The 24,872-nt window shown below is 43.9% G+C and overlaps 1 protein-coding gene across 1 annotated transcript in view; it reads right to left on the bottom strand.

The window, feature by feature from the left end:
• The window catches only part of ERCC6L2 (ERCC excision repair 6 like 2), a 169,646-nt gene that overhangs the window by 66,509 nt on the left and 78,265 nt on the right, over positions 1-24,872 (bottom strand). Inside the window, exon 14 of the mRNA XM_077299632.1 lies at positions 11,786-11,938. Within this exon, the coding sequence (XP_077155747.1) occupies positions 11,786-11,938 (153 nt within the window). The remainder of the gene's footprint in view (positions 1-11,785; positions 11,939-24,872) is intronic.

The following is a 24,872-nucleotide window of genomic DNA, read 5'->3' as shown; positions in this document are numbered from 1 at the left end:
ATAGGACATACAACATGCACCATGCGACATACGACATGCAACATACAACATGCACCATGCAACATACAAGCACCATACTACATGCACCATGCGACATGCAACATGTGACATACAACATGCAGGATGTGACATGCAACATACAACATGTACCATGTGACATGTGACATCTAACATACAACATGCACCATGCAACATACAAGCACCATACTACATGCACCATGCGACATGCAACATGTGACATACAACATGCACCATGTGACATGCAACCTACATGTACCATGTGACATGTAACCTACATGTACCATGTGACATGTGACATCTAACATACAACATGCGACATGCAACATACAACATGCACCATGCGACATACATGTGCCATGCACCATGAGACATACAACATGCACAATGCGACATGCAACATGCGACATACAACATACACCATGCGACATACAACATGCACCATGCGACATACAACATGCACCATGCAACATACGACATGCAACATACAACATGCGACATACAATATGCACCAGCGACATACGACACACATGGACCATGCAACATACAGTACATACAACATACACCATACAGTACATACAACATACACCATACAACACACACACACACTACATACAACATACATATAGACATACAGTACATACATACATTACATACAATACATACATATAGACATACAGTATATATAACACAGAGTACATACTCACCATCACCTTGTCACCTTGATCCCCGAAGCCATTGTCACCTGTAAAAAATATAAAAGTAATAAACAAACAATATACTCCCTGATCCGCAGAAATCCAATTAAAAGGAGTGTCCCACGACAATCTCCCGTGGAGAGCAGCCACATCAGCTGATGTGACCGCTCTCCAGGGGCTCCAGGAATACAATGAAGGAAGGTATCCTTCAGCAATGTATTCCTCTGCCTCTGTGAGATATAGTCCCTACTCTCACTTGTGGCACTGCTGTTTGGGAAAATTCCCATGCAGCTTTGCCATAAAGTGACACCCTGAACTAGGTAACCTCTTCAGTGATGCACTGCAGGAGCCATTGTCTCCTGTCAGTGTGTCACTGGAGGGCTTATAGAGCAGTGACATCACCTGATGTCACTGTTCTATAGGGGAGATCGTCGTGGGACACTCGTTATTAATTGGACTACGGCGGAAAGGTAGTACACGGTTGGTTTATTATTTTAAATTTTTTGCAGGTGATCAAGTATGTAAGTATGGTGAAATTAAGAATATTAAAATACTTTTTTTCTGGCTGTGTCTTTTTATTTTTAACTCTTTCACTACTATAGGATTAGTAATGGATAGGTGTCTTATTGACGCCTCTCCATTATTAACCGGGCCTAATGTCACCTAATAATAGCAAGGTGACATTAACCCCTTATTACCCCATATCCCACCGCTACAGGGGAGTGGGAAGAGAGGGGCTAAGTGCTGGAATTGGAGCATCTTTCAGATGCGCCATTTCTGGGGTGGCTGGGGGCTGGTATTTGTAACCATGGCCCCTCTCTGGACTATGAACATCAGCCTGCAGCTGTCTGCGTAGCCTTTCTGGCTATAAAATATAGGGGGACCCCACGTCATTTTTTGGGGGGTCCCCCTAATTTAGTAGCCAGTAAAGGCTACGCAGACAGCTGCAGACTGATATTCATAGCCTAGAGAAGGGCCATGGGTATTACACCCTTCCCAGGCTACAAATATTGGCCCCCGGCCGTCGGCTTTCCCATTCTGGCGCAGAAGATTGCGCGGGAGCCCACGCCATTTTTCTTCCCGTTTTTTTTTTTCAATTAAACGTTCATTAAAACATCGGCCTTGCTATTACATATCTACTAGATGGTGGCCCGATTCTAACGCATTGGGTATTCTAGAATATGTATGTAGTTCATTTATGCAAATTGCCTCTTCTGGGAAAAAGAGGACTTAACTCTATAGCGCCACCTGTTGGAAGTAGCGATCCTACAAGTAGTTTATTTACAAAGCAGTGTTTAAATCCTGCTGCAATATCGCTGATTTGTCACGCCAGCCGCCCGCGACCAATCAGCGACGCGGGATTTCCGTTACAGACAAACAGACCCTTAGACGATTATGTATATATGGATAATCTATCTATAGATATATTTATAGATAGATATATCTATAGATACATAGATATACTAAACATCGGGCTTGGTATTATCTATCTATCTATTATCTATCATCTATCTACCGTATATACTCGAGTATATGCCGAGAATTTCAGCCCATTTTTTTAGGCTGTAATTGCCCCTCTCGGCTTATAGTCGAGTCATACCCAGGGGTCGGCAGGGGAGGTGGAGCAGCAGCTGTCTAATAATACTCATCCACTCCTGGCGCGGTCCCTGGTTCCCCGGCGCCAGCAGCTTCTTTCTGTAGTGAGCGGTCACATGGTACCGCTCATTACAGTAATGAATATGGACCCCACTCCACTCCCATAGGGGTGGAGCCGCATATTCATTACTGTAATGAGCTGTACCATGTGACAGCTCAATACAGTAAGAAGCTGCCGGGGAACCAGGGACCGCGCCAGGAGCGGGTGAGTATACTAACAAAAGAAAAAGCTGCGAAGCAATACCAGAGATCACCACAAACAAATACAGAATTTTATTGATAGAATACAAAACAGACCAGTACCATAAAAACATTTAAAGTCATTAACATGACATATTGATAACTCAGATGGCTCATAATAAAGCCAAAAGGCCCCTCTCCCATATGCCAAAGTATCAAGATGCATAAAAGGCTAGAAGATAACATGCATACATGTAAACACAGATAGCTAAACAACTTGTGAAAGGTACATTGTCACATGAATAAAACACTTATACCTCAGTAATATGGCACAAATGATCAATAATGGTACACACAAGGAGTAACAAATGAGAACATGTGCATGCAATGGAATGAAAATGAACAAGCCGGAGAGTAATATCAGTGCTCAAAAACGGGCCAAACAAATAATGAGAGCTTCAATAATAGAGATAACCCATTTCTACAATAGAACATGACCGACTAAATGGAGCCATGACCAGCAAAAAATGAGCGGGCAGGGTGCCAAAATGTTTAAAGAAGCTGCCAATAAACCAAAAAAGACCCGGCAGAGCAATACCTAAATGGCCGTATGGTGGGGGAGCCTGTGGAGATGCCCGACACATGTTATTGGCCTCTTTACTACAGACCAGAACTTCTCATCATGTCTAGGCCTGAGCTCACTGCATCATAAGGTCACGTCGTCATCGCAAACGTATGACGCGCAGTAAGCTCCAGCCTACACAAGGCCGGAAGCCCTGGCCTATAGTGAGGAGGCTAGAGACGTGGCGGTGCCAGACAACGGAAATAAGAGGACCAAGTTGAGTATTAAAAAAATAAAAATAAATGAATAAATAATACTTACCTCTCTGGCTTTCCCACTGCTCACCATCTGGTACTCTTCTTTCCACCATCGCGAGGTACATCTACAAGGCTTTCGGCCATGCCCGGGTCCCGAGGTCACGGCCTTATGATGGTCATGACCTTATGCCGTGCAGTAACCTCTGAGGCCTGGAGGAGGCCTGAAATCCTGGTCTATAGCGAAAAGGCCTGAGATGTGGCACATGATGTTGGAAAGAAGAGGACCGGATGGCAGGTGGTGAGCAGCAGGGTAGCCTAAGCAGTCAGCGATGAGTATTAGTTTGTTTTTATTTTTTTTCTATTACCAGCCCTGTTCCAACTTACATATATATTCTACTTACAATAAAAGCTACAGAATGTATCTAGTTTGTAACCTATCTAAAATATACATGAGAATATATGCAATGCCCAGAGGTAGTTGGGATTATAGAACCTACTGAATGGGCTGAGCGGTTTACAATAGAAGCTAAAGGGAACCTGTCAGCAGGATTGTGCAGAGTACCCTACAGACAGTGTCAGGTTGGCACCGTTATACTGATTACAATGATACTTTGGTTGATGATATCAGTCTTGTTGTTGCTGTTTAACCCCTTCATGACCAGCGCCGTACTAGTACTAGTATGTGATCGCAGGTCACCGATGGGTTGGCATGACAACCAGAGTTCTCCTGGAGACCTCTATGGTTGTTACTGCTGGCGTACTGTGAGCGCTGCCCGGTGGTCGGCTCTCATAGCAAGTGAGGTATTCTGCTACATACAGGTTATCTGATCATCGCCTCTATGTAGCAGAGCCGATCGGGCTATGGCAGCTTCTAGTCTCCTATGGAGACTATTGAAGCACGCCAAAAGTTAAAGAAATGTTTTTAAAAATATATAAAAAAAAAAAAAATATATAAAAGTTCAAATCACCCCCCTTTTGCCCCATTCAAAATGAAACAATAATAAAAAAAAATCAAACCTACACATATTTGGTATCGCTGTGTTCAGAATCGCCCAATCTATCAATAAAAAAAAGGATTAACCTGATCACTAAACGGTGTAGCGATAACAAAAAGTCAAAATGCCAGAATTACGTTCTTTTGTTCGCCACCACATTGCACTAAAATGCAATAACGGACGATCAAAAGATTGTATCTGCATCAAAATTGAATAATAAAAATGTCAGCTCGGCACGCAAAAAACAAGCCCTCACCCAACATGAGGTCATGAAAAATGGAGACGCTACAGGTAACGGAAAATAGCCTCTTTTTTTCTTCTTTTTAGCAAAGTTTGGAATTTTTTTTCACCGCATAGATAAAAAAGAACCTAGACATGTTTGGTGTCTACGAATTTCACTGGACTTGGAATTTTTTCCCCATTTTCTAGTACACGACATGGTAAAAGTAATGATGTCATTCAAAAGTACAACTCGTCCCGCAAAAGATAAGCCCTTACATGGCTATATTGAGGGAAAAATCAAAAAGTTATTGCTCTGGAAAGGAGGGGAGCGAAAAACAAAAATGCAAAAGCGAAAAAAGCTCTGGTCATGAAGGGGTTAAAGGAAACCACGGACAGCATGTATCAAACATTGGTGGTATGATTTTAGCCAGGTATGTTTGAGTCTATAATGCTACGGTGTTTTACAGAAAAACATACTTTAAATGCCACTTGGGACCGAGCCAAACAACAGACTAGACGGACAGTAGGGTCCCGGGCGGCTTCTCCCTGCCCGCTCCCCTATGATTGACAGGTTTCTACCTGCATATAGGGAGAGATCTGTCACTCCAGGGTAACGGGCAGGGAGAAAGTGCTCAGTGACCGAGCTGCCTGGGAGACTAGTCAGGCAAACATACTGGCTGATATCATACAGCCAGTGTCTGATACATGCTGCCTGTGGAAAGGACATTATGTTTAACTGTCGTGTTACAAATATCCCTGTTTGGAGGCACATGTATGCAGTGTCAGCGCTTATACCCATGCAGCATATATGGAAGAAGTCATGACTTTTTGACAATAATTGTTCCAAAAATTATCCTTTTTTTGTAGTGTTTATAAAATGAATAAGCAATGACTTGGCTTTTTTTAGCCATCAAAAAAATTATCATTTTTGCACTGTAGCAACAAGTTTGTTGAAGAAGCAATGGTAAGCACCAGTCAAGAGCCCACATACAACTCATTTTTGCTGGCCCGTTACAAATTTTAGAACATTTATTTAATCTTTACTTGGCAGCCGTAAGGCTCACAAAAAAATAGTGATAGATTATTATTCCGTTTTTGGTGGGTGATACAAGAGGATTGGGGAGTCATGGCTTATTTCAGCCATGACTACAAAACATTTTTGTTGTAAAAAACTACTATTTTACGCAATTCACAGAAAATAAATAGCAAACTGATCAAAATCACCAGGTTCAGCAGATTTTTAAAAATATGAATTAAAAGTTGATTAGCAGCCAAGTGGATTTAACAATCTCCACAATGTCACTGTATTACCAAAATAAAGGTACCGTCACATTAAGCGACGCTGCAGCGATAGCGACAACGATGCCGATCGCTGCAGCGTCGCTGTTTGATCGCTGGAGAGCTGTCACACAGACCGCTCTCCAGCGACCAACGATGCCGAGGTCCCCGGGTAACCAGGGTAAACATCGGGTTGCTAAGCGCAGGGCCGCGCTTAGTAACCCGATGTTTACCCTGGTTACCAGCGTAAAAGTAAAAAAAACAAACAGTACATGCTCACCTGCGCGTCCCCCAGCGTCTGCTTCCTGACACTGACTGAGCTCCGGCCCTAACAGCACAGCGGTGACGTCACCGCTGTGCTTTCACTTTCACTTTAGGGCCGGATCTCAGTCAGAGCAGGAAGCAGACGCTGGGGGACGCGCAGGTGAGCATGTACTGTTTGTTTTTTTTACTTTTACGCTGGTAACCAGGGTAAACATCGGGTTACTAAGCGCGGCCCTGCGCTTAGTAACCCGATGTTTACCCTGGTTACCAGTGTAAAACATCGCTGGTATCGTTGCTTTTGGTGTCAAACACAACGATACACGGCGATCGGACGACCGAATAAAGTTCTGGACTTTATTCAGCGACCAGCGACATCACAGCAGGATCCTGATCGCTGCTGCGTGTCAAACTAAACTATATCGCTAGCGAGGACGCTGCAACGTCACGGATCGCTAGCGATATCGTTTAGTGTGACGGTACCTTAACACAATGTCCTTGGGCAAATAAGTGGATGTCCTGATGATGTCCTAATTTTTTTACTTGATTTTTTTCTGGCTGTCCACGGTACTCAAATGCTTTGCTAAGACAAAATTCAGCCTCCACATCTATAAAAAGAAAATGCAACAACCTGGATACGAGTGTGTATGTGAATTCAAGATTAGAGCTCTCAGCAAAATGGCTATATACATAATATACAGCTCTGGCAAAAAGTAAGAGACCACTGCACAGTTTAATAAAAATCAGCTTCTCTACATGTCTGACAGCCATTCCATTCCAGTGTCAGTTGAATTCCAACCAGAGAACATCTCATTCTACTTAATGTGCTTCTGATTAGATGATCAACTGAACCAAATCTTATTTAAAGAAGGAAAGTCTAAAAAACTCTGCTGTGGTGTTCACAATCCTCTGCAATAGGACAAGCTGGATGGCAAAGCAAGTGCTAGTAATATCCCAAAAGTAATAGGAATGAAAAAATAAACTTTTAACCATGCCAAAGGAGTTGAAAAGAAAAGTCTTGAGTGAGGAAAAGAAGGGCTCAATTCTGGATTTACTAGCAGAGGGACACAGTGAGCATCATGTTGCCTCCATCCTTAAAATTTCTAAGACTGCAGTCCATTACAACAAGGTCAAGCAGCAGACATTGGGGACAACAAAGCTACAGACCGGCAGAGGACGAAAACGACTCTTCACTGACCGGGATGACCGTCATCTTATTCGAATGTCACTCAGCAACAGCAGGATGACATCAAGTGACCTACAAAAGGAATGGCGAATGGCAGCTGGGGTGAAGTGCACAGCAAGAACAGTTTGTAACAGGCTCCTAGAGGCAGGACTAAAGTCATGTAAAGCTAGAAAAAAGCCTTTCATCAATGAGAAGCAAAGGAGAGCCAGGCTGAAGTTTGCCAAAGACCATAAGGATTGGACCATAGAGGACTGGAGTAAGGTAATCTTCTCTGATGAGTCTAATTTTCTGCTTTGCTCAACACCTGGTCGTCTAATGGTTAGACGGAGACCTGGAGAGGCGTACAAGCCACAGTGTCTTGCACCAACTGGAAAATTTGGTGGAGGATCGTTGATGATCTGGGAATGCTTTAACAAGGCTGGAATTGGCCAGGTTAATCTTTGCGAAGGACGTATGAATCAAGCCGCATACAAGGTTATCCTGGAAAAACCGTTGCTCAAGCAATATTCCCCAACTCTGAGGACTAGTTTTTCCAGGAGGACAATGCGCCATGCCACCCAGCTAGGTCAATCAAGGTGTGGATGAAGGACCACCACATCAAATCCCTGTCATAGTCAGCTAACTCTCCAGACCTGAACCCCATTGAAAACCTCTGGAATGTAATCAAGAAGAAGAAGGATAGTCACAAGCCATCAAAGAAATAAGAACTGCTTACATTTTTGTACCAAGAGTGGCATAAGATCACCCAAAAGTAGTGTTAAAGACTGGTGGAAAGCATACCAAGATGCATGAAATTTTTGATTAAAAATCATGGTTATTCCACAAAATATTGATTTCTGAACTCTTCCTGAGTTAAAACATTAGTGTTGTTGTTTATAAATGATTATGAACTTGCTTTTTTTTATATTATTTGAGGTCTGCAAGCAATGCATTTTTTCGTTATTTTGACCATTTCTCATTTTCAGAAAATAAATACGAAATTTATTGCTTGGAACTTCGGAAACATGTCAGTAGTTTATAGAATAAAAGAACAATTTACATTTTACTCAAAAATATACCTATAAAGAGAAAAATCAGACAAACTGAACATTTGCAGGGGTCTCTTAATTTTTGCCAGAGCTCTATACTGTCACAATCTCTTTACCAAAGTGCCTTCTACTATATAATTGTCTAAGGGTCACTTCGGTCTTTCTGTCTGTCTGTCTTTCTGTCTGTAACGGAAATCCCAAGTCGCTGATTGGTCGCGGCAAAACAGCCACAACCAATCAGCAACGGGCACAGTCCGGCGGCAAAATGGCCTCTCCTTACTCCCCGCAGTCAGTGCCTGCTCCATACTCCCCTCCAGTCAGCGCTCACAGTGTTAATGGCAGCGTTAACGGACTGCGTTATGCCGCGGTGTAACGCACTCCGTTAACGCTGCTATTAACCCTGTGTGACTAACTTTTTACTATTGATGCTGCTTATGCAGCATCAATAGTAAAAAGATCTAATGTTAAAAATAATGAAAAAAATAAAAAATAGTTATATACTCACCGTCCGTCGGCCCCTCGGATCCAGAACAGGCCTTTCCCGCTCCTCGCGACGCTCAGGTGACCGTTCCATGCATTGCGATCTCACTAAATCTTTTTTTAACAGGGATATGATGCCCACATTGCTATATACTACGTGGGCTGTACTATATACTACGTGGGCTGTGCAATATACTACGTGGGCTGTGCTATATACTACGTGGGCTGTGCAATATACTACGTGGGCTGTGCAATATACAACGTGGCTGTGCTATATACTATGTGGGCTGTGCTATATACTACATGCGCTGTGCTATATACTACGTGGCTGTGCTATATACTATGTGGGCTGTGCTATATACTACGTGGGCTGTGCAATATACTACGTGGGCTGTGCTATATACTATGTGGGCTGTGCTATATACTACGTGGGCTGTGCTATATACTACGTGGGCTGTGCAATATACTACATGGGCTGTGCTATATACTACGTGGCCTGTGCAATATACTACGTGGGCTGTGCTATATACTACGTGGGCTCTGCAATATACTACGTAGCTGTGCTATATACTACGTGGCTGTGCTATATACTACATGGGCTGTGCTATATACTACGTGGCTGTGCAATATACTACGTGGCTGTGCAATATACTATGTAGGCTGTGCTATATACTACGAGGCTGTGTTATACACTACATGGGCTGTTATACACTACGTGGGCTGTGCTATATACTACGTGGGCTGTGATATATACGTGGGCTGTGTTATACACTACGTGGGCTGTGTTATATACTGCGTGCGTGGGCTGTTATATACTACGTGAGCTGTATTATATGCTACGTGGGCTGTTATAAACTACGTGGCTGTGTTATATGCTATGTGGGCTGTTATACACTCCGTGGGCTGTGCTATATACTCTTTGGGCTGTGTTATATACTACGTGGCTATGCTATATACTCCGTGGGCTGTGCTATATACTACGTGGCTGTGCAATATACTACGTGGCTGTGCTATGTACTACGTGGCTGTGCTATTTACTACGTGGGCTGTTATATACTACGTGGCTGTGCTATATACTACGTGGCCGGCCGCGAACAATCAGCGACAGGCGCAGTCCGGCCGAATCCTGTGTATTCAATGTATTATTCTAAAATCATACATACATATTCTAGAACACCTGATGCGTTAGAATCGGGCTACCATCTAGTATTACATATTGTTTGTCCCTTTCCTTTGTAATTTTGTTTGTCCTGGTTACATAATGTTCACAATATCTGCAGTTATATTTTCTAAATTATTGTATGTTTCTAGCTGTAGGACACACCCAAAGTTTAGACAGCAAAAAGTAGTCAACACACACAACTCAGCTACGTCAACACACACAACTCAGTTGCATCAACACAACTCAGCAGCATCAACACACACAACTCTGCAGCATCAACATACACAACTCAGCAGCCTCAACACACACAACTCAGTAGCATCAACACACACAACTCAGCAGCCTCAACACACACAACTCAGCAGCCTCAACACACACAACTCAGTAGCATCAACACACACAACTCAGCAGCTTCAAAACACACAACTCAGCAGCCAACACACACAACTCAGCAGCATCAACATACATAACTCAGCAGCATCAACATACACAACTCAGCAGCATCAACAACAGATACAACTCAGCAGCTTCAACAGACACAACTCAGCAGCATCAACATACACAACTCAGCAGCATCAACACACCCAACTCAACAACATCAACACACACAACTCAGCAGCAAACACACAACTCAACAGCATCCACACACAACTCTGCAGCATCAACATACACAACTCAGCAGCATTACCAGACAACTCAGCAGTATCACCAGACACAACTCAGCAGCCTCAACATACACAACTCAGCAGCATCAACAAACACAACTCAGCAGCATCAACATACACAACTCAGCAGCATCAACATACACAACTCAGCAGCATCAACATACACAACTCTGCTGCATCAACATACGCAACTCTGCCGCATCAACATACACAACACCGCAGCATCAACATACACAACTCCGCAGCATCAACATACACAACTCAGCAGCATCAACATACACATCTCAGCCGGGGTACATTTTCTGATTGACACATGACCAGTGTCACGGTTCCACCCCTCAGTATGTCTGGGATGCAGTTACTGACAACTTGGCCTGGTACAGGGGTGTGTTGAAGCTGTCAGTACTTTGATTGACAGCTCGGCCATCCTATCTGGTACAGGGGTGTGCTGATTGACAGCTCAACTATCCAATCTGAGACTGGTAGGCGCTAGCTGTCTCCAAGTGTTCATTATCCCAGGTGATTGCCATGCTACTTAACTGAGCTGTTTCTTCCAGACCTCTGCCAGACGTACATTCAGCTAGTGGGGTATGTGCTTCCTGTGCCTTGAGTTCTGTATGCTTGATCTTTTGTTGCCTGACCTTGGACTTCATTCTGACCATCCCTCTGTTTAACCCCTTCTGCTCTGATCCATTATTCTCCTAGTATTCTGACCTCGGAACGTTACCTGATCACGCTTTTGTCTCTTCTTTTTGTTTATGACATACCCTCCTGGCTTCTGACTTTGGACTCCTTGACTATTCTGACTCACGGCTTGGCCGTGAGAAGTGACTAGTGTCACAACCAGCATGAAAGATGCACTAAAATTCATAAGAAGGTGTGTATCCTGGATCTTTCTCTATGCTGGCATCATAAGTAGTTGGCGAGTTAGCAGGCTCCATACACATTAGACTGTGGTCTGATCTCTCCAATATTGACGGGTTCAGCTGACATTAGTCTCATATGTATGGAGGCCTTAAGTGAAAACGCTTCAAAATAACCAAGATGATCATAGCAACATATACTATTGATACTAGTTACTAAAAATATCAAGTAAACAACATAATTAGAACATTAAAAAAATGAGAATAAAATTACCTCTAAAATATCCCTCGTCAGACAGGTCCCTTGAGTTCTAAGCTTCAATAGGTTGTGAACACCAAATAATTCTCCTTTATGCTCCTTTGATCCTTGTACAGCTTTAAAATAACGTTTTGCATTCTCACTCCCAATTGCGGCACAGTGAAGTTGCTGTAAAGCACAAGACAATGTGGCATAATGTGACTTCAGTATCTGATAGTGTAGGCACACAGCTGCTAAACACAGGAACTAACATTAACCGTCTCATCCTACTGGTCTGGGGTCCAGTTATGTGCATCTGCCAGGTGCAAATCACAAGAAGAATTAACTGACAAACATGTACAATTACTGCAGACTACTCTCTATTACAAGCAATATGGAAAAGATAGACATACACAGTGGCATGTAAATGTTTGGGCACCCCTGGTCAAAATTACTGTTATCATGAACAGTTAGCAAGTTCAAGAGGAAATAATCTCTAAAAAAAAAAAACTAAAGCTGAAGGTGACACATTGCCTTTATATTTTAGGAAAATGGGCAGATGCAAAATTTTTCGTACCCTTGGAGATTTGTGTGCTCAGATAACTTTGACCAAGGTTTCAGGCCTTAATTATGCTGTTAGGGTTATGGCTTGTTCACTATCATTGTTAGGAAAGGCCAGGTAATACAAATTTCCCAGCTTTATAAAAACCCAGTCTCCTCTAACCTTGTGCCAAAAAAAGCAGCCATGGGTTCTTCTAAGCAGCTGCCTAGCACTCTGAAAATGAAAATGGTGGGGCCCACAAAGAAGGAAAAGGCTATAAGGTGATAGCAAAGCGTTTTCAAGTTGCTCTTTCCTCAGTTTAAAATAGCAGTTAACAGGAACACTGGAGGTCAAGATAAGGTCAGGAAGACCAAGCAAAATTTCAGTGATAGCGGCTCATAGGATTGCTAAAGTAGTGATGAGAGAGCACTAAATGCTTGGGTACTCGTTACTTGAGTTGAGCAAACCGTAATGCTTGGGTGCTTTACACGAGTAACGAGTATAATGGAACTAAATGGGAAACTCGAGCATTCTTCTTGCCCTCCCATCCCCGGAGGTTTGGCGGGGTCTAAAAATTGATGAAAACAATGGAAACAGCTCTATAATGGCATGGGAACAGCATGAAGATGACCCTTGGATGCATCTCTAAATCCCAGGTCGCTGCTGGGAACAATGTTGTCAGAGTATTATGCCACTTTTACGGACTGACAATAAAACACACAAAACCGCAGTTAAAATGGATTTTACTGGGAAAAATGTTAAGAAACATTCTTTCCAGGATAATGACTTGTATATAAGGCAAAATAAACAAGAGGAGAAAAAATGCTCCTCCACACCTTGGGCTATGTTCAGTAATTTTGCTGCTTTTTGCAAGTTTGCATTTCTTTAAATGATGAAAAAAAACATGAAACAGGAAATGTAATTGAATTATTTTAATACCTTATCTGGTTATGTGGTGTGTGAGACATGGTCAGACACATCCTGCTTACCGTATATACTCGAGTATAAGACGACCCCCCTAATTTTGCCACAAAAAAAATGGGAAAACGTATTGACTCGAGTATAAGCCTAGGGTGGGAAATGCGCCAGCTACCGGTAAATGTCAAAAATAAAAATAGATACCAATAAAAGTAAAATTAATTGAGACATCAGTAGGTTAAGTGTTTTTGAATATCCATATTGAATCAGGAGCCCCATATAATGCTCCATACAGTTCATGATGGACCCCATAAGATGCTCCATATTAAAATATGCCCCATATAATGCTGCACAAAGGTTAATAATGGCCCCATAAGATGCTCCATAGAAACATTTGCCCCATACAATGCTGCATAAAGGTTGATGGCCCCATAAGATGCTCCATACATTATGGCCCCATAAGATGCTCCACACATTATGGCCCCATAAGATGCTCCACACATTATGGCCCCATAAGATGCTCCACACATTATGGCCCCATGAGATGCTCCACACATTATGGCCCCATAAGATGCTCCACACATTATGACCCCATGAGATGCTCCACACATTATGGCCCCATAAGATGCTCCACACATTATGACCCCATGAGATGCTCCACACATTAGGGGCCCCATGAGATGCTCCACACATTAGGGGCCCCATGAGATGCTCCACACATTATGGCCCCATGAGATGCTCGATACATTGTGGCCCCATGAGATGCTCCACACATTATGGCCCCATGAGATGCTCCACACATTAGGGGCCCCATGAGATGCTCCATACATTATGGCCCCATGAGATGCTCAATACATTGTGGCCCCATGAGATGCTCCACACATTATGGCGCCATACGATGCTCCATGCATTTGCCCCATTTGCTGTTGCTGCGATTAAAATAAAAAAAAAATCACATACTCACCTCTCTTCGCTCAGGCCCCTGGCACTTGCGATAGTCATCTTCCACGTTCCATCGCTGCGCGCTGCTCTGTCTTCCATCCTCGGCACTGACTGTTCAGGCAGAGGGCGGCGCGCACACTAATCGCGTCATCGCGCCCTCTGACCTGAACAGTCACAGCCAGAGGACGGAAGACAGAGCAGCGCACAGCGGTGGAACGAGGAAGGTGACTATCGCGCAATGCTCACCTCCCCCGATATACTCACCTGCTCCCGGCGCGGTCCCTGGCAGTGTCTCACTGTCAGATGGTCTCCGGGAGCCGGCGGCATCTTCCTGTGTTCAGCGGTCACGTACCGCTCATTATAGTAATGAATATGCGTGCATATTCATTACTTTAATGAGCGGTACCACGTGACCGCTGAACACAGGAAGAGCTGCCCGGAGACCATGGGACATGCAGGGACAGCGCCAGGAGCAGGTGAGTATGTCACCGCGCCGCTCCCCCTCACCCGCCGACCCCCCAGCCGACACTGACTCGAGTATAAGCTGAGAGGGTCACTTTCAGCCCATTTTTTGGGGCTGAAAATCTCGGCTTATACTCGAGTATATACAGTAATTTATAAAGGAGGGACTCTAAAAGTCACAATTTTATTTTCAGGGCCATCAGGCAGCCATCACTATTTGTAGAAGGCCATCAGGCTGCCGTCACTATTGTTAGAGGGCTAGCAGCCAACCCTCACTAAGGTTAGAGGGCCAGCAGACAGCTATGTCTTGTATAGCCGTATATTGCTACAGCAATATAGTTTATCCATTTGAGGTTGGCAAATTTTCTTTTTCATATTAATACGATAAAATTTAAAACTTGGAGGGCCAGCAGGTGGCCCTGAAAATTTATAGAGGGCCAGCAAACGGCCCCCACTATTTTTAGAGGACCAGCAGGAGTCTTGTGGACAGATGAGACCAAGATAGTTTTTTGGTAAAGCGCATCATTCTACTGTTTACTGTAAATGGAATAAGGTCTACAAATAAAAGAACACTTGTCAAATATGGTGGAGGTTCAAAGATATCTTGGTGTTGTGTTGCTGCCTCTGGCCCTGGGTGCCTTGATTGTGTGTAAGGCATCATGAAATGTGAAGATTCCCAATGGATTTTGGGTCACAATCTAGTGCCCCGAGTCAGAAAACTGGGTTTGCATGCTAGCTCATGGATCTTCCAGCAGGACAATGACCCCAAACAAACTTCAAGAAGCACCCAGAAATAGATGGAAACAAAGCACTGGAGAGTTCAGAAGTGGTAATTCCAGCTTCAGTAGCGTAAAGTCTCCCACCACTAGCCCTTTTATACAGATGCTACAGAAAAACTGTAAATGGACACATTAAATCAGTTAATTTTCCCTGCTTTCATGAATTTCTGACTACAGATCACCATTAAAAAAAATGAATCGGTCAATGAGTGTATGAAAAAAGCAACAGCATGGCTTAGAATTTAGAAGGCAATAATCCCTGACTAGATGCCTGTCAATAGCTATACCTACTGCCACACCTCACCGTAGACGAACTGTAGATAACAGCAGTATTGTTGTAGAATATAGAAAGGATTTAAACTGGCCATGAAAAGATGCTGACATCCCCTATATACCATTTGTGGGGTGTGTATATCATATAAGTACACACACAGCCCCTATTTATTGTAAGAGACCCCACATAGCCTTCCCATGATCAGCATGAGACCCCACAAAGCCTCTTCATGATCAGTATACCCATAGCCTCCCCATGAACAACAGGAGATCCCACATAGCCTCTCCATGACCACCATGAGACCCCAAATAGCCTCTCCATGTCCAGCATGAGACCCTTCATAGCATCTCCATGTTCAGCATGAGACTCCACATAGCCCCTCCATGTCCAGCATGAGACTCCACATAGCCTCCACATGTCCAGAATGAGACCCCCTTAGCTTCCACAAGTCTAGAATGAAACCCCCATAGCTTTCCCATGTCCAGAATGAGAGCTCTATAGCCTCCCGATGTCCAGTATGAGTGCTTCATAGCCTCCTCTTGTCCAGCATGAAACCCCCATGGCCTCTTCTTATCCAGCATGAGACCCCCATAGCCTCCCCTTGTCCAGCATGAGACCCCCATAGCCTCTTCTTGTACAGCATGAGAAGCCCATAGCCTCTTCTTGCCCAGTTTGAGACTCACAACTTCCCCATGTCCAGCAGGAGATCCCAATAGCATCCTGTTGTCCAGCATAAGACCCACATAGCCTCATTCACTGATTGGTGGAAGAAGGGGCTGGCAACCCCTCCTCCACCAATGCATTGACACCTGCCTGCATCCCAACAATGCAGATAGCGGTGACAGTGGGAGGCGGCGGGCAGGATGGGAAGGGCATGGCGCGGCCGGGTCTGCCCAACATGAATTACAGATAAGAGCGGTATTATTGTAGAATATAGAAGGGATTTGAAGCGGCTCTGAAAAGATTTTTTTCTTGCAAATGGAAGCAACAAACTATGGAAGAAAGCAAGCATCACTGCCAGATTGATGAATTTTAGAATACAGATAACCGTAAAAACATGAATCTATCATGCATAGTGGTGATGAACGAACGTGCTCGGAAAACGTCTTACTGAGCACGCACGGGTGTTATCTGAGCATCTGTGAGTTCTTGTATATTATGTTCGAGTCCCTGCGGCTGCATGATTTGCAGCTGTTAGACAGACTCAACACATGTGGGGATTCCCTAACAAACAGGCAATCCCCTCGTGTTCAGGCTGTTTAAACAGCTGCAAATCATGCAGCCGCAGGGACTCGAACATAACATACGAGCACTCCAAGATGCTCGGATAACACCCAAGCGTGCTCAGATAAGATGTTATCCCAGCACGTTCGCTCATCACTAGTGCATGGAAAAAAGCAGCAGCAAGGATTATAATTTTTAAGGCAATAATCCCTGACTAGATGCTCTTAATGCGCTATCCCTATTGCCACACTTCACTGTAGAAGAAGTGCAAATAAGAGTGCTATTATTATACTAGAATAGACACTAATTTAATTAGCCTTTAAAAAAGGGATTAGTTTAACGTAGAAGCATCAAGGACTGCTATTTCATCAACCCTGATGAGGAATATAGTTGAGCGTTTCGCATCCACTAAACCTGTTATGGAGGAGATCAGGATCTTCTGTACTTACTGTACAAACTCTCCAGTCCCGGCTGTGAAATCCTATATGCAGTGTGACAACTCCCTTTGTGACGACCACCTGACAGCCCAAAAGGCACTGGATCATATATTACTAATAGAATCCACACGCTCTTTTGGTTTCCAAAAATGTTCCCTTAATTAGAAGGTGGAGCCTCAAAAAAGCATTTTTTTCCCCATTACTAAGGAATGGGTCTCCTACACTGGTAAGGCACTCCAATACCCATTTGAAGAGATGTAGTTGAGGATCTCCCATTATCAAGGAGTGGGTATCCTAGACTGGTAATGTACATGCACTAAGAGCATGAACTGAAAAACATTTACTCCTGGGGGGTATACATATATGTCAAAGAATGTTAGAGGTAGGCCTTTAAAAATTTTTAATGTGGGCATCATAAACACCATTGAAAAGTTTATAGCAAGGATAGCATGATCACCCTGTTGATATAGTGGTGTAAGAAAAGGAGGATGACACACAAAAAAGACAAAATCCTGAAGCAGATACTTGTGTTAGGCTGGAAAGGGGTGCATGGTAAAAAAACAAACAAAAAAACACTGGATTTGAGTTTATACTCAGCTGCTGTCATCCGGTAGTGTAGATAAGTCTGGCCCAATCCAGCCCTTGTTCATTTTGAGAAGAGTCGGCCTGTCAGCATTTTCAATTGACAGGCAGATGCGTCTATCGGTTATAATACCCCTGACAGCATAAAAAACCCACTCTGCAAAACATTAGCGGCAGGGCACGCCAGGCCAGGCCCTTCAAGGTGTAGAGAAACAGTTCATGCCATGTGTCTAGATTGGATATCCAATAGCTGCAAGGCACAGAAGAATCACGCTGCACTACAGTCGGCAAGGTACTCTTTTAGCATCTTCCAAAACGATTCCCTCCTTGTCAGAGTACCCCACGTATCAGGGACTGGGTGATGGGAGGGTCTGAAAAAACGGTCCCATACCTTTGATAGTGTTCCCCTGCCTCTGTTGCATCTGGTGTCTGTCTCTCTCGTCTCTACTCCTAATTGTCAAAGGAACTGTGACCTCTGCCGCCAGCGTTGTCAGATGGGAATTTTTTAAATAATTCTTCAACTAGGGCCTTCTGGTACTGCAACATTTTATTAGACCTCTCTGCCACGGAAGGAGAGATGTAAAGTTCTGCTTGCAGTATGGGTCTAGAAGGGTGCAAACAACACGCGAGTCACGAGAAAGACAGTGGAACATAAACTCAGCCATGTGTGCCAGACTGCCAACAGCCAAGACTTCCCTGTCCCCACCAACAGGACAGCTGTCTATGTTGTCCTCCTCCTCGTACTCCCACTCCTCCTTGTCTTGAAGCCATCCATGCTGAACAGACGGGATTAAGGTGGGTGGGCTCCGTAGCATCACCCAGTATAGTTTCTTACTCCATCTCAACTTGCTCCGCCTGCAAAGCCTCATTTTCAATTGTGAGAAGTGAGCGTTTCAGTAGGCAAAGAAGTGGGATGGTGACGCTGACTATGGCATCATCGCCACTCACCATCTTGGTCAAGTACTCAAAGTTTTGGAGAACCGCACAGATGTCAAACTTTCATGCCCACTCATCAGCTCTTATGTGCAGAGGCTGACTGGAATACCGACGGGCATGGTGTAGCTGGTATTCAACTATTGTCTTCTGCTGCTCACAAAGCCTTGCCAACATATGTAATGTTGAGTTCCAATACGTTGTGACATTGCACACCAGTCGGTGAGCTGGAAGCTGCAAACGCTGCTGCAGCACTGTCAGAGTAGTGGCAGCTGTAGCGGACTTACCGATGTGGGCACACACGCGGCATACTTTCACAAGTAGCTCAGGCAGATCTGGGAAGGTATTGAGAAACCGCTGAACCACTAAGTTGTGCACGTGGGCCAGAGCTGCCACCAGGTTACGTCCACTGTCACACAAGACCATGCCTGGTTGTAGCTACAGGGGCAGGAGGCACAGATCAGTCTGGTCTGTTAGACCTTTCAACAACTCCATGGCAGTGTGCGGTTTGTCACCTAAGCAGATTAGCTTCAGCAGAGCTTGTTCCCACTTGACCAAGGCAGTAATGCAGTGCTTCCAGCTTGCGACTGATGTTGATGTTTCTGAGATGGAGGGTGAGAAGGAGGAGGTGCAGGAACTGTTTAAGCAGGTGGGGCAAGCCTCATTGAACCAGGGCCCGCAATCCTTGGTGTCGGTAGCACGTGTTCCATTCCAAGGTCCAACTGGATCCCGACTTCCACAATGTTCACCCAGTGTGCCGTCAGAGAAATGTAACACTTGTGCAGGTGTCTGTGGTTAAGTGGATCTTCCCAGTAATGGCGTTGGTTAGGACACAGCTGATTTTATGGGACACGTGCTTGTGTACGGTAGGGATGGCACACCGGGAAAAATGATGGCAGCTGGGGACCGAGTGATGGCCACTGCCACGAGGTTGCGGGAAGCTTCCATCACCACAAGCCTAAATGGCAACATTTCCAGGGCAAGGAGCATGAAAATGTAGCCGTTTAGTACTGTGGCCTGTGGGTGGGTGGCTGCGTATTTACGCTTGTGTTCCAAGGACTGGGGAAGGAACAACTGAATGCTGCGGTGGTTGCAAGTGTGCAACGACAGGTGCAGGGTGGGAGGCATCTTCGCTTACATCATGGACGGTGGATTGGCGTGCACGTAAAACAGGGAAGGAAGCAATAGAGCCACCTGCAGAGACTGTTTTTGGACCCTGGCATTCAGCCCAAGTAATAGGGTAATTTGCTGGCATGTGTCCTAGCATGCTGGTGGTGGTCAGGCTGGTTGTTAAGCTGAGCTTGCTGATGCTGGCATGGCAGATGCTGCAAAAGGCCTTTTGTGGGTTTACTGGACTGTCTTTAAAAAAGCGCCAGTGTCACGATATATAAAGTGACCCCACGGGGGGAGTGTTGGTCTGTTGGTCGGCGGACACCACGACACTCAACGGAATGGTAAAGGGGTGAGGAAAGCCCTACCAATAGGGAAATGAGGAATGGTCACCCCCTGCTCAAACCTGAGCCTGACCCTGCACTCGCCTAATGCCCGAAGTGAAAATAGAAAAAAGAGTGGGCACCACTTAGTCAGATGTAATTAGTCAAATTAGCCTGGTGCTACTCAATGCGCAACCAAATTTGTGAGAAGATGAAGAAAAAGAGAGCAAAGTATAGTGCACACAAGGCAATAATGTATAAAAAACAGCTTTATTAACAACAATGCCAAGTTAGACAGCAAATTACAATTAAAAACATTTGAAATCATAGTGAAGCGACATACAAGACAATGCAGGGCAGGTGAGTAAGAAATATGCAAGAAATACAAAAAATATTGAATATTCACAAAAACAGTCCACATAACACATACATAGAAGAAACAATAATCTCATTCTTGTGAACATCTCATTCTTGTGAGCGTGGCTGCTAAAATATTTGGCCATCGTTACATGCAATCTCCTCATGTCTCACTTCAAACGGGCAGGGCAAGAGGCCAGAATCTATAAATTGGAATGTGAACAGTTCTTCGAAGTGTCTAAGTGTGGGATCACTTGTCTCTGGTCACTCGGCATGGTCAGAGGAAAGAGGATTAGGGTGAAAATTATGTAGTCCACAATCACGGCTACTGAGACAGGAACGAGTGGAAGACAGGCTGGCAAAATGACTGGAAGCATTATCTGCTATCCATCCAACAACCTTTTCACACTGGTCTGGCTTTAAGAGTTGTGTTCCGCGCTCCCCTTCAAAGTGGGACAGCTAGATCGACATGATGCATGTGTTTATTGTGCTCCCGTGGCAGGCATAGTTTCATCTTGCCCACGACCCTTACGCTCACAATCAGCATCAAGTCTACTTCTCCATCCCTTACCACACGCCTTGCACATTTTAAATTACGTATGATATATCCCTGGTGAGAAAACATTGCAGTATTACTACAGCAGGAAAATTTGCCCAGCTCAGATGGATTTCTTACGCTGCAGTATCATTATAACGATGCAATTCCTAACCAACCAAGTCTGACTTTTTTGTTTTGATGCACAACTGGAGCAGTATAAATGCTCTATAGTATCTGTCTGCTGAAAAAAATTTGCAGCATTACTATGGCTGGAAAATTGGCCCACCTCAGTTGGACCTCTTACGCTGCAGTATCAGTATATAGTGACAGATCGCTGATCTGACACTTTGCAGAGCACTGTGTCAGATCAGCGATCTGATGTGTACTGCTCCAGGCTTACAGGCGCCTGCTCTGAGCAGGCGCTTCAAAGCCACCTCCCTGCAGGACCCGGAAGTAGCCCTATGGCCATTTTGGATCTGTGGCCTGCAGGAAGGAGACGCTCGGTACAAGGTGAGCACATCGCCTTGTACCGAGGGTCTCAGGGAAGCCCGCAGGGAGCCCCTCCCTGTGCGATGCTTCCTATGCCCCTGGAACGCTGCGATCATGTTTGATCGCAGTGTTCCGGCGGTTAATGTGCGAGGAGCGGTCCGTGACCACTCCTGGCATATAGTGCTGGATGTCAGGTGCGATAGTCAGGTGACACCAGGCCGCGCCCTCCCCCGTGAGCGCGGCCGATTGCATATGATGTACTATCCTGTCACTGGGAATTAAGTCCCAGGTCACCTCGACGGGATAGTATGTCATATGGGATTAAGGGGTTAAGTTTGTGAATAAAGAAAACTTTTTTCATGGATTCGGTGAAGCTGGACATTTTTTTCTTTTGGATTCTACATGCCTGGACACAGCGGGTCCGTGCTCCTGAAACTCAGCTTATGCATCACGGGTGAGCTGGTTTATATTCCTTCTCTATAAAATTTCACTGCTGAAAAAAATGTGCAGTACTAATATTGCAGAAAAATTTGCGAAACTTCAGATGGGCTTCTTTGACTGCAGTATCAATATAGCTATGCCATTTTTAACCAATTTTTTTATGCACAACTGGAGCACTATAAATGCCATATAACGTTTCACTGCTGAAAAAAATGTGCAGTATTACTATTGCAGGAAAATTAGCCCACCTCAGATAGACTGGTTACACTGCAGGAGCAATATAGCGATGCTATTGAGATCTAACCAAGTCTGGCTGTATGCTTTGACACACAACTGTCACAGTAAAAATGGTGTATAATATTTCCCTGCTCAGAATAATTTGTAGGATTAAAAGCAAAAAGAACATTATCAGCCCTGAGAAGGGGTTTTGGCATGAGTTGCAGGCTGCAGCATAAAGGATGTGTAATTGACCCTATCCTGTTCTACACGATCATTTCAGCACAATCTCTAGCTAAGTGCTGCTAACAGCAGTATTAATATTTAATTAGCCCTAAGAAGGGCTATTGTAGCTGAAATATATATAAATGTGGTTGAATCTCTGACTATACGAAGCTACAATTCTGTCCCTCTTTCAGCAGCAACTTTGCCTGCTCTGCCTGTTTCCGGGATACGGTGTGACGAGCATAGCATCACGGATTTCATATTGACCTGATGACGTTATGCAGCCAGCCAATCACAGTAATGTCACAACCAAGATGGCACTACAGTGCCTGTCAGACAATCCCCACATGATTATTGGCAGTCTAAAAAGCGGCAAACATGGGGGGCGGGGACTTGAGCTCCTGCTCGAGAATTAAAAAAATACTCGCTGAGTAACGAGCATCTCGAACACACTGATGCTCGATCGAGCTTGATCGAGTAACAAATAGTGATGAGCATGCTCACTCATCACTACTTGAGAGGCAAATCAGTACCCTCAACTAGAGAAAAAGTGTCTAGAAGCCACAGACAGCTCACCGACAATCATCTGGTGTCAAATCGAAACTCTTCACTTTTGACCTCCCCTCCTCCTTTTTTCTCCACATTGTTGGAGGAGTTCTTTCCACAATTGAAAATTTTAATATGGATCGATAAAGATTGAAGAATTTTAGGAGCTAGAATGTTCACCCTTCATCTCAAATCAGTACCCTCACTTGACTGCAAAAGACCTTCAGAAAGATTTAGCAGACTCTGGAGTTGTGGTGCATTGTTCTACTGTTCAGAAACACCTGCACAAATATGGCCTTAATGGAAGAGTCATCAGAAGAAAACCTCTCCTGCGTCCTCACCATACATTTCATCATAAAAAGTATGCAAAAGAACATCTAAACAAGTCTGATGCATTTTGGAAACAAGTCCTGTGGACCAGTGAGGTTAAAATAAAACTCTTTGACCACAATGATCAAAGGTATGTGTGGAGAAAAAAGGAACAGAATTTCAGTAAAAGAATAACTCATTAACCATTAAGGAAGGGGGGCTGGATCAATCATGCTTTGGGGTTGTGTTGCAGCCAATGGCATGGGGAACATGTCATGGGTAGAGGGAAGAATGGATTCAATGAAATTTCAACAAATTCTTGATGCAAACATACCATCTGTAAAAAAGCTGAAGTTGAAAAAAGGATAGCTTCTACAAATGGATAATGACCCTAAACACAAGTCAAAATCCACAATAGACTACCTCAAAAGGTGCAAGGTAAAGGTTTTACGCAAGGTAAAGGTTTTACAATGGCCCTCAAAGTCCCCTGATGTGAACATCATTGAAAATCTGTGGCTAGACCTCAAAATAGCAGTGCAAGCAAGACAACCCAAGAATCTAACAGAACTGGACGAGTATGCAGATACCAAACATATATAGTTTATTTTTTTATTTAAGTGGTGAAAAAAAAACCTGAAATTTGAATGGAAAATATGTTTGATTCTGTCGCAATTTTCCGAGACCTGTAGCGTTTTTATTTTTCAGGATCTGGGGCAGTGTGAGGGCTTATTTTTGCGCCCTGAGCTGACGTTTTTATTGATCCCATTTTGGTGTAGATATGATGTTTTAAACACCTCTTATTACATTTTATTGCAATGTTGAAGCGGCCAAAAATCATAATTCTGGCGTTTTGATATTTTTCTGGTTACACTGTTTACCGATTGGATTAATTTATTTTATATTTGATGGATTTGACATTTCTGAACACAGCGATATCAAATATGTGCATTTAAAAAAAAAATGTTTAATTGCTCTATTTTTAAAGCAAATCTGTCAGATGTTTTGGCCAATATAAGATGTGGCCACTGCCTTTCAGGGCTTATCTACAGCATTCTATACTGAAGATAAGCCCCAGATCCGACCAGAAAGATAAGAAAAATAACTTTTATTAAATTCACCCTGGGTGAGAGCCGGTGTTCACAAGAGTATTGTAATGACAGGCACGGGGGTAATCAGCAGACCCCCACTTGTCATGACAACCCATCGGCGCCCTGTGATCACCTAATGGGTGCGCCAATGAGAGCGTGGAATGAGCAAACCAAAGAAAAAGGGGTATGCACAAAACGGGATCACCTTCTTCAAATATTTATTGAGTAATCAAAAATACACATGGACGAAAAACACAGATCAAAAAACTACAAACAATTTAAAAACATTTAAAAAGCCAATTGCTAATTCTGAATTCTAAATCCTGACCATAAATAGTGGTCTTATCCCAAAATAGTCATGTCAAGTGAGCCATCAAGACAGTCAGAAT

The sequence above is a fragment of the Ranitomeya variabilis genome, chromosome 1 (assembly GCF_051348905.1).
Source record: "Ranitomeya variabilis isolate aRanVar5 chromosome 1, aRanVar5.hap1, whole genome shotgun sequence".
Taxonomy (NCBI): Eukaryota; Metazoa; Chordata; class Amphibia; order Anura; family Dendrobatidae; genus Ranitomeya; species Ranitomeya variabilis.
The sequence above is the reverse complement of the archived record's forward strand: the minus strand, read 5'-3'. Positions and strand labels throughout refer to the sequence as shown.